Raw genomic sequence first — 13794 nt, forward strand, 5'->3', positions numbered from 1 at the left:
GTTCTGGCCAAAAGCAACCACAAATTTCTTCTGTTTTTCAGTCTGCTCTTTGCAGTCTGTTCTTTTTATTTTGCATTCATATTTAATTGCAGAATTCACACCCAGCCAGAAAAGGCTGAGACTGAACTGGTTGTCTCTGCTGCACTCTGACCTACTCCTGTGTGATGCTGCCTCTGAACAGCCTTTGGAAGGGAGTGTGCTTTACATTGTTGCTATCTAGACTGGGTTTTATGCCTGCAGATGCCCAGATCTTCTTTTCTTTATAACACAGGGAATTTTAAGTGATTCAACAAGGCAGGAACAGGAAATCCATAGCAGGGAAGGGGAAGAACCCAAATCTCACAACTCCCAGAACTGGGAGTCTGTCACAGCCTGACAATAGGGATTATATCCACTAAAAAGGCTGCAAGTAGCTAAATCAAACAGTTGCTCATTAAAATGCTCAACTAGCTCCTATGTAAATCAAGGTAAAAATCTCACTTTTCTTTTACTGGGCTTTGCAACAAAAAATGAATAATTTTTAAAATATCATTCTAGCACTCCCCTTACATTCACTAAACATTCTAACTCCTGCATCCAGACAACAAATCCATGATGTAGATGAGCATTGCTAAGCCCACTGTACAACACAAAAAAAGTGACCAAGATTCATAGTCCCACAGACACTTATTTAGGCTCCTGAGACCTGTTTGGGACGAGCTTCTGTCATATCGTGGGCTGGAGCACTGTTGCAAAGATAGTCAAGGCAGGAGCAGGAAAAAAGCAGGAAAAGTATCTCAACACTGAAAAGCAGGAAAGCATCTCAACACTGTGGTTATCAGGCATTCCAATGGGATTGCTCCAGTCCTATCCTACAGCATCTGCACCGAGCAGAGTCTGTGAAGATGCAAAGGACTTAGAGCTGAAATGTAGCTTACAGTGCTTGCTCAGAAAAGGCACATGTTTCTGACACTTTTAGCTGAATTCTGAACCCACCTAATCAGGAGTCACCAGAGCCAGCCCTGTGCTTGCTCCCTCTCCAGGTGCTGTTCCTTCCCTCACTAGACAGAGAGGCTGACTAAGAAGCGAGTACACCACCACCATTACCCGTTCCTCCTCAACAGCAGGAAGGAGGGGGAGAGGTCTCTGTCTTTAATCCTATTGTTCCCAGTGTCACCAGCTGGCCCTCCAATTGTCATCATGCCAACAGGAAACAAGGTGCAAAACGAGATCTGACTCCTATGCACCGGATGTTAGTGAGCTGGCGGGTCATAGGAGACCCCACAAGAGTGTATTTGGGGCCAGCACCTTCTGCAGAGCCTGGACTGGGCCTGTCCTTCCAGGGAGAGGCTCTGGGGCATAGAGAAGCACAGCCACAGAACAGAGATGGGAAGCAGAGAAGAGGGATATGAACAACCTCAAGCTGTTATCTCATGTGGCTGATCTCACCGTCACAGCTAACCCATCCACTGATGTCCCATTTTGGAAAATGACCCGGGCTTAATGGGAATTATGAACCATACAGCGGATGCTGGATGGAGTTAACAAACAGTAGAAGCTCATTTGAAGACAAGTTGAGCTGCAGTGTCATGTTACCCAGACGGAATTATTTCCTGTACGTTAGAAATGTTGCTTCTGGCTACCCATGCCACAAATATATGAGCAAGCAAATGCCTTCCTTAACATCTCATCTTTGACTTCCTCTCACTGCAAAATTAAAGCTCGACTCCCTCAGTGCTTCAGGAGATGCAGTCACTTCCCCTCACATCTAGTGAAGAACCCCTCCAACCCCTGGCATTCTCTAGTGCTCCAAATGTATTTCTCTTTTCTAAGCATTTTGCCAATCACAAGATGAACTGCATTGTTTCTAAAATGTTTACTAATAAGCTAATTATGCACACTTTTCAAAGCATTTACTAATTAGCTGTCCATGATTGCTGCCTTGTCTACTCTTAACCTTCACTGATGGAAGGATGGCTTCTCGCAATATTATGCTCTTGTTTGAAGGAGATGGCAAGAGAGGCAGGCTGAATGCTGCAGCCCCAGCTGCCTGGAGTCTGGATGCAGCTCTCCCTGCCACCTCAGCTCAAAGGAATTTGAGCCAGTGTCTGTGGCTCTCTAGGAAGAATGCAGAGCTGTTTTGTTCCAGTGCCCAGCTTTTTGAACACCCAGGAGATGGCCATGCTGCCATAAGAGGCCTTCACTGGCTGTCCGAGCCTCATGTCTCACCCTTTGTGGCATGAGAACACCAGAATGTTGCTGCCAGTGTCCCCTGGCCAGCAGTGTGCTGCCTCCCTGCCAGATCTTGGTTCACTCTGCCCTTCAAGCTGGGAGCAGAAGAGTCTCCTCCTGCCATGCCTGCCCTGTATCCAGCACACATCAGGATGCTGTGCTCGATTCAACTCTCTTTGCACCATTATGGCACTTATGAGGTCAGAGCGACCACTGCATAAATTTCCTCATGATAGTGGCCCCAGTTCCTCTTTCTTGAAACCCTCTGGGCTTGACAGGGGGACCTAAAGTCAGGAGGAAGAGCCTGACTGCAGCTCCATTTCCAGTTTGCCATCTCCAGCCTGTTTTGGAAAACCCCGGCCCCCGTCTCCAGAAACCTTCGGCAGCATTTGGCATGTGCCACCAGAGGGGGCTGCGAGCCACGGCAGCGGTCCCCGAACTCCTTCCCAGGCAGGGATCCCACCGACTGCAAACCAGTTCCAGTATGTGTTGGAAATGGCTGCAGAAAAATCCACTGGGCATGGTCTGACTACCAGTCGGGCTTTTTTTAAAACCCTGTTCCTCTGGAGCAGATGTTGTGACTCAGCTGGAAGGTCTTCTGCTGGCAGAGGAAGCACAAGCATGTCACCGCAGCCTGGAGGGAGTGTGCCTCTGCTGCGTGTGCACCGCCCAGCATAATCCTCTGGCAGGGTCAGCTGAGTGTGGCTGGGGGTGGCAGTAGCCAAATGCAGGAGGGAGCTTTTAGTGGTCCAAAGGGAAGACCAGCAGTGGGAGGGTGGCACAAACAGAAAAGGTGGTTGGTCATAAATGAAATGACTCATGCATAGCTGAGGTTTTTGACTTGGATTTTCCAAGCAAGCAGAGCAGACAGAACAACAAAATGACAATTAAGAAGGAGTGGACAGCTCAGCTATGTAACTGCAAAAGCTGGGGGATAGCTGTCCCTGTTGCCCACCTATTGCAAACGGTTCAGGTCACTCCTGTGATCCCAAATAAACCCCTGCATGCACAAGACTGTCCAGCAACCCCCATAACACACAGAAGTGGAAAAATTTCACCACAGCAGCAGCCTGCTCTTTTCCACTGGATGCCACTTCCCTGTTCGTTGAACAGATACCAATGATGTGGGGTGCAGTACCTGAGCTACAGCTGCACTTGCAGCATAGAGGGGAGCAAACAGCCAGGCACGAGGATGATCATTTCTGAATAGTTCGGCAGATCTTTTATCAGAGCATCAAACTTCCTTTTTGGCTCTGTTATTACTTCTGTGGCCCCACAGCTGCAGGACAGCAAGAACAATGGCCCGGGCCTGTACTCCCTGTCACAGCATGCTCACCCTCCCTGTCACAGGGATCCCTGCTGGTGCACAACAGCCACAGTAACAGGAGGAGGCCAATTTTCATAACCTAGCGTACTCCCAAAGCAAGACACTTCCTCAGAGCACAGATACAGCACTCAGAGAGAGATGTTCTGGGGCTTTAATTACACCAAATTACTCCTTTCATGATGGTGGTGATAGAGTGCAGTTACTTCTTAATGCAGCTGGACACAGCTGAAAAATAAAAGCCCAGATGTGCCTCCAGAAAACAATAGCAACAAGCAGCACTGAGCAGCCACCTCTGGCTGCCACCTTGGGCATCCATCCCAGGCTGGTGCTTCCACCCTCCAGGCTGCCAAAGTTGTTCTCTGCAGCCAGCTCTTGCTCTGGCATCTAGGCAGCACCAGGTTCATAGGCCCCTTCTGGCCAGCTGCTGGCCGAGGGGAAATCACTGACCTTTCCTCAGAGGTCCCCAGGGTGCCCAGCACTGTACAAAACACAGGAGGAAATGCCTCCTCTCCCAAAGGGAAATCTAAAGCAGATACAAGGAAGGCTAGAAGGGACACGCAAAACTAAAAAGACTTTTGGAGACATTTTTGTAGGCTTTCGAATGGGTTTTAGGAATGTAAATGTTATGCTTTATAAGGGAGAAACTTTAGCCTAATAAGGTAAAATGAAATGTTGAAAGAAGCAGCAACAGAGGAAGGGGTTATGGTGTTTACCTCTGGCAGCTGGAAGCACAGACTAGCCCCATTGTTGCTCCAATAGCTGCAAGGTAGCAACACCAGAGCAAGGGACCTTGTCTGCCCAAAGAGTGAGTGCCCAAATGGAGCTGATCTGCCTGTCACCTCGATGTGAATGTGCTCTGTATTAATGATGAGATGTCAAAAGGAGGGCTCTGCCTTGAGACTGTGTCTTTGATGCTGATCTCCCGTTCCTGTTAAGGTTCACACCTGCAGCTGCAATGAGGTCTTTGCTTCTTCATAAAAAACCCTCTGACACTCAGATGAGATTTATCACTAGATGGTCAGCTATTATTAATGTATTGTAATGAAATGTATTAATGCTCAAGCTTTACACACTGTCCATATTTGCCTCCTTCTGGTTGGTCACTTTAAAAAATCTCACTCCTATCCATTTCTTTCAGGCCGTGTTTATTGTGCACTGTTTTCATTGTTCTGTTATGCTTCATATCAAGCATTGTCCACAAACTCTTCCAAACCCACTCCAAGTCAGTGCTGGCTTAGGGAGCAGGCACCCTGAGTCAACCTGGCTCTCAGCTCACAGCTGTGGCCAGCAGAAACTCAAGTGCACAGTGGATAAATCACATTTCACTGTAATAAAGGCTCCCTTATGCACATACACACGGAAAGGGAAATAGTGAGACCCCACAGCAGCCACTCAGAAGATTGCTACAGTAAAGTAGAAAGCAGCAAAGGGATAACCAACACCCCCAGTGCTCAGGCAGTCCTACTGCACACACCAACTGCAGACTGGGACCAGATAGCACTCTCTCACAGGCAGCAAAACATGGCAAAAGTTGCACAAGATGCTCAGAGCTAAAACTGACATCTTCCTACAGGTGGAGGAGAAACGTGGTGTCTGTGGGGATTCCCAGCTCTCTGACCAACCTGTTTTTGCTTGTCTGAAACCTTGAAAAGGCAGAAGCTGGAGTCCCTCTTGCCCAGTTTGATCCCTGCCCTGCACACAACAGAGTCCTGGACAGAGCATATGGCATACTCTGCAAACATGGGCCTAAACAGCTTTTATTACTGTGAATTTGGGACAACTGCATTAGCTATGAGGAAGCTGTGCAGTTCAGCCTATGAAAGCAGCAATAAAATCTGATAGCAACTATCATTCTCAATCTGCTGCAAGGCCTTGTTGTGTTCATCCATGCCCACATTAAGCCTTTCTGTACCTTCTCCCTTCTTTATACACAGGCCTGATCCTGCAAAGCTCTAAACACCTTGCACACACAGTGACTTTCAGGGAGAGTTCATGGTGTTCAAAGCCTTATTAGCCCAGGCTTTATCTGTAGGGGGTGACAAGATCCCAAATGACATCAATCAGCACACCTTCATTAGAGTCAGAGGAGCTATGCTGATTTATGATAGCTGAGGATCCAGCTCTGCACTTCATAACCTTCAGTACATCATCAAACCCGTGCTGAATTCTTTGTTCTCCGCAGGACTGATTCTGCAGCCCCATAAATGCTTCCCCTGTTCCTTTGTCCTTTTTTACAAACAGAATTTCCCTCTCCATATGCAACCCCCTTTTAATCAACAGGACCAGTATAACTAGCAGGACTGCTATGTCAGGCCTGTTTTAGGAGACCCCAAGCTCTTTCACACTCAGGCATCCCTGTAGCTTCTGTGGATTCCAGATGAAACTCACAGGTTTATTTGTCTGCTGAGGCCATGTTATTAACTCAGCCTTTTATGGTGCCCTTTGATGCCATTAATTATTCTTTACTAGTTGTTAATTGTTTTTCCCAGACATCTAGTTTCTGGGTCCTTTCTTAGAAGAAAAAGGGGGAAAAAAAAGGCAAACAAACCTCCCCTCCAATCCCCCCTAGTTTAGCAAACATAGCAGCAAAAGCACTATGGGAAGTCAGATCCAGCCCAAACAGCTCAGACCACTACACCTTCAGCCTCACATGGCCCAAATCTGTGTCTCCAGCCACAGGGCTCTCTGCCATACCTCTGCCCAGTTACACCGGGAAATTGCTCTTCTCTCCTAGCATTGGATACAAGAACAGTGGTTTAAAAGAACAGTGAGGCTACCTCGACACAGAAAAACAAGTGACCTTTTAACCAAAGTCAAGCTCAGGTTGAAAGCCAGTTGGGTCTTGCTATCAGGTGGTATCAAGCCACGTTAAGAACTACAGGTTCATTGCAGAGTAGGCTCACCCTGTGTCCAAAGCAGCATCTTACAACCTCACAGGCAACCCTTGCTCCAGAGAAGCAAGGAGATGCAGCACTGTGGGGGCTCAGGGCAATGCTTGATTTCAAGTGGAAGGAAGTACAAGACCCATACCACTAGGAAAAAGCAAGAAGAGGAGATAACTATGTACTAGAGAGGAAGAAGAAGGCTCTTACTTGCAGTCATGCTTTTCGATTTCAAAGTGAGGGTTGAAGTTGAGGATAATCTTCTGGTTGGGTTCAGGGGCGTAGATGACCCATTCACAGTTCTGGTGGGAGGGGTAGTCATTGGGGTACCCTGGTGAGGTGATGTACCCGGCATCCTTGGAGTTCAGGCGGCCCCCACATGGCTGAGCTGCAGAGACACAAAAGGGAACAAGGCATTGAGACACGTTCTGGGCATCAGGTGTGCACAGCAGGTCTCCCTGGGCCACTGATAGGGGTGGTCTGATAAAAACCATTCTCCAGGCCATTGACATCCCTTTGGTACTCTAATATTGATATTAATCTCTGGGCAAGGAAAATTATTCTGCAGAACAAACATACTCCTTTCCTCTCCACCTCCTGCCACACTTACATACCACATTTCACACAGACCAGAAAAGAGAAATGAATGCTCTTGCCAAGGCAATTACAGAGCCATAAAGTAAGAGACAGATTGATATCAGATCATCTGGAGCTGCCTCATTTTATCCTTTCTTTTGCCTCCTTTGCAAGCTGCTCTATGTCAGTCTCCCACAGCTGCCTCAGGAGACACCAGAATTTGGACACTATAAATTCAATCCAGCTGCAGGAGGGCAGAAAGCTGTGCTGTTTCCTGGGAAGGAAACTGAGGCATGTCAGGGATGCTGGTGAGTCCAGGCCTACCCACACTGTGTGGCAGAGCTAAGGACAACACCCATCCTTCCTGGCCCCAGCCTACAGCCCCATGAAAACCCCTCTGTTTGCTGTGCTCTCCCTCCCCAGTCTGCCTGCCCCAGCAAACACATCTCAGCAATTTTGCAAGCTGACCCATCCACTGGAGCTGCAGACACAGATAATCAGCAATGGTGGTTTTGTGGGACTAGCCCACAAATGGCTGGCAATGACTACACAGTAATCAGAGGAAGCTCTCTCAGCTTTGGGCTAGAACAGGCCCTAGAGGGTGATTTCATAATTAAAAAAACCCATTTAATCTCATGAATGCTGAAAATCGAATTTATTATTGCATTACTTGCTGGTAGGAAAATCTGCATCACAGGGTCACTTGATAATGCACTACAAATCCTAAAGTCCTTTCTCCATGGGGCCCCCCTTGTATGTCCTGCTTCCCCTACTCCCCTGCCACCCCCTTGTATCAGCACCCAGGCTCCCAGGCTGCAACAGCTGTCCCCAGAAGACAGCATTGCCTCTTCATACCCAGCAAAAACACACAAAACCCACCAAAATGGGTAAAACCCAAAAACCCTAAGTCCCTCCAAAGGGCAGGCTGGGAGGCATATGGGGTGACCCTGGTCACACATTGTGGAAAGTGTTCCTCCCTGACAATAAGCAGTGGGGTACAATGTGGGATGTATGGGATGTCCCCACTTCCAGGTTATCCCCACAGCCCTGGAGGACCCTGGACATGCAGGAGGATGTGAATGGGTTTTCCCAAGGCCCGTGTGGGCATGCCCTGAGATGGGGGCTGCAGCACATTCCACACCCCCAAGGGAGCCAAGGCACAGAGAGGCATCACCCTTGATATAGGAGGGTAACCACACATCCCAGCAGCTCCAGGAGCAAAGGGTGTGTTCCACAGTGCTCCCCACTGCCCGGGTCCTGAGGGATGTTCTTCTCCCTCCACAGCAGCACTCACTGCAAAGCCCCAGGACCACCCAGGAGAAGCAAACCAGTGCAAATTGTGTAGCCTCAGCCTCATGCTGTGAGTCTGGCTCTGTTCCTCTGCCATAGGGTTTGCCAGGTCCCAGGGGTGTCCCCTGCCAGGCTGTCACAAGTCCACCAGCTCTTGGTAGGGGCATCCCAGCCCGGGTTCAAACTGCCCCCTTGCCAGAGCCAAGGCGAGCAGCAGGAGTCAGGCAGAACCCCTCAACAGCAATGCTTCCTGGAAAAAAAAGCACTTTGAATAAACAACCTGCTGCCTGCACGCTGCCTGCAGAAAATGCACGTGTCCTGTGCAAAAAACAAGGGCAACAGGAGGGCCCTTCATGGGCCAGCAAGGCTTCCTTTGCCGTGAAAAACCACTCAGCTTCCCCCATGTTTTTCATGCCCTCTAACACATTCATTCTTCAAAATAACTTTCTTCACACACACCCAAAGGCAGATCTGCAGCCTTCCCTTTTTCTTAAAATAATCCTGTAAGTATCCTGAAAAATACGAGGGGAAAAAACGCAGCACTGCCATGAAGAGCCGAGAATACCAAAAAACATCTGGTTTTGTTCCACGGGAGAGATTGCTCAACACACAAACATTTACAAACCTACATTCTTGCACAAATATCTTCTCTCAGGAAGGCATATTTACCCACACATGTGTTTATGTGGGTTTGGAGGGAGGGAGAGAAAGAGACATTCACGTGGAAAGAAGAAATTTACCGACTTGTTGACATCAATGTACAAATAGACGTGTAATTCACACTTCACTCATGTACGCACTTTCACACCTTCTCATAAAAATTCACACCTCGTTTGCACACATGTCCACCCCCTCCAGCAAAGAAAAATATTCAAGCTGCAGATTATTTTTCTTGGAAAGGGTAAAGTCTCGAAACAATGAAAATACAGTCAATCCTTCCACACCTCGTGATTCCCTCGCCGTCTCTCCAGCTCTCACACACATGCTACCCGCTAGGCTGATACCACCAACATCACCCACCACTCCGGAGCTGCTAGCCCCTTACTCATGCTGGGCACCGTGAACACCCTGTGAGCCCTTGCAACTCAACCAGTTGGAGGGGAACTGTCATGTGAACAGAGGTGTCAGCCTCCAGCTTGCTCCAGCTCTTCCCCAACAAGTGAACTCAGGAGCAGAAATACAGTTCTACCCTGACTTTGAAGCTTCCCCTTGCCCTCCATGGCCATCGCAGTTTAGTGGGAACTGAGCTAAGGAAAACCCTAGGCTTGATCCTAATTTCAGGTCAGTTTGGTACCCAAATTAGACTGCTGGTGCCCATGAGAACAGCCTGTGAGAGGGGCTGGAGCCCAGCTCTCTGCAGCTGAGGTCTCTCCATCAAAACAGGACAAGCAGGTGGACGCCCTGAGTAAACAAGAGCACTAGCCACATCCCTCAAGTGTTCAGGTATCACCCGGAAAATGTCACCATCTTCCTGATGCAGTGAGTCTCCCACCTGCGGGAAAGCTTACCTGTGTCTCTCAGAGGAACATTGTCCTCTCATTCATTCCTGCCCTAGAAGGTCCCCAGAAATGAAGGGGACTACAGCACTGCCTTGCCCACATGGTGGGCAACAGCATACCAGGAACTCGAGGCTTCTTTGAGTTATCTGAAGAGGCAAAATTACTTTAATATCTCTGTAATTGTTCTGTTGGGCTTTTTCTCTTTTGACTCACAGACATCTAGCAGGTGAACACATGCAATGAGAATAAAAAAATCTATCACCATGCCCACTGAATCAAAAGGGTTTGATTCAACAGTCATGCCAGCCACTGTCTTTCTATATAAAATATGGCCTGCTTTGTATACAGTAGAGGTTCAAGCATCTTTGTAAATGGATTCTTACAAACTGATGCATTGCATCCACGCAAAAGAAAAAAAAGAAAGAAAAGGTTAGTGGCATGGCTACTGTTCAGTCTGTATGTGTTGGAAGCAAGACATATTCCATAGCTAATGGGCTTTGGCAGCTTTTGCCAGCCCAGAATTCACTTAATAAAATTAAAATTAAATTCTGAAGTACAAGCCAAGTCTGCCAGGTGCGTGGGACATCCCGTTGCTCAGTAAGCAAAATGCAGGAGTTGAAAGCAAACTGCTGGGGCCCCTGCCAGTCCACATGGTAGAGGGGCCAGTGGAGTGTTGTGCCAACAAGGCCACAGGAGAGCAGCAGGGCTCCTCAAGGGAGGCTAGGGAGCTCAGTACACCCTGGTGGTGTTGGAGTAGACTATGGTCAGGTTGGGCAATCTGCAGACCCCTGTTTTCTTTAAGGCTCACCATAACATAAATTATCCCTGCAATCTCCTCCATACAGGGGAACTACACCAGAGGATGACAACCAAGCCACAGGGACGGGAAAAGATGACCTGGTGAAGGTAATGAGGTGCAAAATCCTGCAATGTACGGTGTGCAACTCCAAAGTCTCCCATGGAGATGGGTATCAGCAGCTGAGCTCCTCACCCTTTACAAGGGGCAGACACCTCTTTCTCTGCCCTGACCTGCTGGAAACACCCAGGCTGATGAAGTCTCCTCCTGCCTCCCCCAGGCCACAAGCAATCATTGCTCAGAGGACCCAAAAATAACAGCCAGGCTCCAGGAACCTTCATCCACACTTGGGGTTTTTCAGCTCTGCAGCTCATCAGGCGCATGCTGAAACCTTAGGCCGGGAGCAGGGCATCCTCCTGCTTGAATTTCCTGCCGATTAAACCCCTCTGGATTTCCATCACCCCAGGAGAGCAGAGCTGACTGTTATTGTTGGACCTTCCACACAGAAACTAAAGCCAACTCTGCCTGTAACAAAAATAATCATCACCAGAGAGGCCCGTTTCACAACAAACATACATACTACAGCCTCTCAGAGCTTGTAGTGTCCAGCACAAAACTACCATGTGTTTTGATCTGCTGAGCTCAGTTTACTTTTGGGATATCATTCAGGGCTGCACACAAAAATTAGGGTGTTCTGAACGCCTTAAAAACAGCAGCAGCATCACTGCCTGTGCTTCTTGAAAAGAGCAGCCTTTAAGGGCAGCAGAGGAACAAGGGAGAGAGATGTGGGTGTTCCACAGCAGGCAGATGTACTGCCTAGCTTTGTCACTTCTCTTCCTGGCATGAGGCACTCCAGCCCAACTTCACACTCTCATTCAACTTCTGCAGAAGATTTCCATGTCCCAGGATTCAGCACTGGGCAGAGGAGATTTGCCCTGCCAACCCTCTGATGGCACAGCAAAATACAGGTGCTGGCATACACGACCCACTTCTCTCAGAGCTGTTGAACTTGGCTCGAGCCCTTGTGCAGGAAACCCATGTTTCATTTCTGTTAGTCACACAGCTCTTCAATGATCAGAGTTTTTCAAGGTCCATGTGTGTCCAAGCACTTTGCCAAACCCTGGTATGGAGGAAACAAACAGGTCTCTTCTGCCAAGGATTCATTACAATTAACACTCATCCTGCCTCATTTCCAGAGCTCTGACCCTGGCTGGGCACAGCTAATGTGGCAGGGGCTCTCACCCCAAACCACACAGCACAACTTTCGCAGGAGGCAGGAACAGAAACATGAACTACCGACTTAAATCATACCGTTTAACCATTGGCCAAGGAGAGAGACATAGTGCAGAGGAAGCTAACAAGATTAGATGTTTTATCCCCAGTAGCATAGATCATTTTAGCAGAAGTGTGTTTGCTTTGGATTGCAAGATAAAGCTTCAAAGGCTTCCTGAGCAAATTAATGGACAAACACACCCAAACAACACAAGGCATGCACATTTCATTCCAGAGCACTACCCACATCCACATCTTGAGATTTCACAAGATCAGGGAGAGTCTCCTGAACATTTCATTGAGGACTTTTACCAGTTTAACTAAAATTTTGCTCAAAAGTAGAGACACAGCAAAGTAGAACTTAAAGACTGCTTTTGTGATTTGAACTAGGATTTTGTTCAATTCAAAGTGTCTCAAGCCTGTCACGAGACAAGCTCATAAAACACTGTCTGGGCTTAAGCAAGAAAGGAACGCGCCAATCCATCAGTTGAGGAATGCAGCCATTTGACTGCTTCCTAAGGCAACTGGGAAGGGATGCAATATATTCAGTTTATAGCACTGGACAGCAGTGAAAGGGGAACACTGGAAAGCTCAGCAAATGGAACATTTTAGCTGTGAGCCTTTGCAAAAAGAGATAATTTCAAATTATTTTTACATAAGAAGGGAATGTTGGAGGGAGGAAGAGAGAGAAGGAGATTTGGAGATTCTAATACCTGCACTTTTTTCCTCATGTTAATCCACAAAAGAATTAAGTAGAAGCCTTGAAATAGAGAGCTACTCAAGCTTCACCATGGAAAATGAGAGGGCCAAATCCTGCATGCAAATCCAGGTAATTTGCTTTGAAATCACTGGAGTTCAGCTGATTTCTACCCCTGGGTTTCTGGATAGCTGCCTTCCAGAGGCTGACATCGCTTTATATCACTTGAGCCAGTGGCAACCTTGACCTTTAAATGTCCATCCCACCCAACCCCTCTCTTATATCTTTGATGAGATTTTATATCCTGTTTATCCACCTTCACTAACTTTATTATTTGCCATCTTAAATCAGAAATATATTGGAAATGCAATTCCAATAGGGTAACGAACTTAATAGTGTTAGTCTTTCTATAGATACGTGTACACACAATTCTCCCAGCTTGCCTGCGAATGTAATCTATGGATCTGGAATTACAACTCCTGGCTGCTCCAGTAATCATCCCGGAGAGCATGTGAGTGTGTGTGTACACATGCAAGGGAGGGGGATAACTGCATTTTGGACTGGAGAAATCATGCCTGCCTCTCTGTTAGTCTCTGTTAGTCAAGGGCTTGAAATCTTATGGAAACACACTGCCATCTCCCAGGAATAGGTGGCAGCTTTACGAGACTCTCAAGCTGCAGGTCAGGCAGTTTCTGAGTTAAACTCCCCAGCACTGCAGGCAGGGAAATACATTTGGGGAAGCTTGAACCTTTCCTGCATGGCAGCCTGCCAGCCTACCTATAGCTTACATGAGGAAAAAATATGATGGTGAAAATTTGCTGAGCCACCCCCATTAATGCTGTCAATAACAAACTCGTTCAAGGGCCACGGAGACAAGAGACATTTCTAGTTGTACACATGGAAAAAATATTCCCCTAGGATTCCTCTCTAAAGAGCTTCAGACTTGATGAAAGGTGTTCAATGCCTCTGAAATACTAATTAGTATTATTATTACAAAAATTCCAACACGAAAAAAAAGCTTATCTCTTCTCTCATCTCCCCACACACCCTCCCAGCTTCCTCACACCTTTTGAACTCATCTGTCAGGGTCCATTCTGAAACTAAATCCTGTTTTCCCCATTAGGCAGTAGCAGTTTACCCCCGCCTCTTCCCACAGCAGCTGGCAGAGCCTCTCAATCTCACAACACCCCTGGCTTGGCCCTCCCTCCCAGGGGCCCTGCTGGAGCCTCAGAGCACAATGCAGT

The 13794-nt window shown here is 47.7% G+C and overlaps 1 protein-coding gene across 6 annotated transcripts in view; it reads right to left on the bottom strand.

The window, feature by feature from the left end:
• The window catches only part of NRP2 (neuropilin 2), an 89017-nt gene that overhangs the window by 70363 nt on the left and 4860 nt on the right, over positions 1 to 13794 (bottom strand). For all 6 annotated transcript variants that reach the window (XM_014880314.2, XM_014880315.2, XM_014880316.2 and 3 more), the window contains exon 2: positions 6631 to 6808. In XM_014880314.2, the coding sequence (XP_014735800.1) occupies positions 6631 to 6808 (178 nt within the window). The remainder of the gene's footprint in view (positions 1 to 6630; positions 6809 to 13794) is intronic.

Source organism: Sturnus vulgaris, chromosome 7 (genome assembly GCF_052056855.1).
Source record: "Sturnus vulgaris isolate bStuVul1 chromosome 7, bStuVul1.hap1, whole genome shotgun sequence".
Lineage (NCBI taxonomy): Eukaryota > Metazoa > Chordata > Aves > Passeriformes > Sturnidae > Sturnus > Sturnus vulgaris.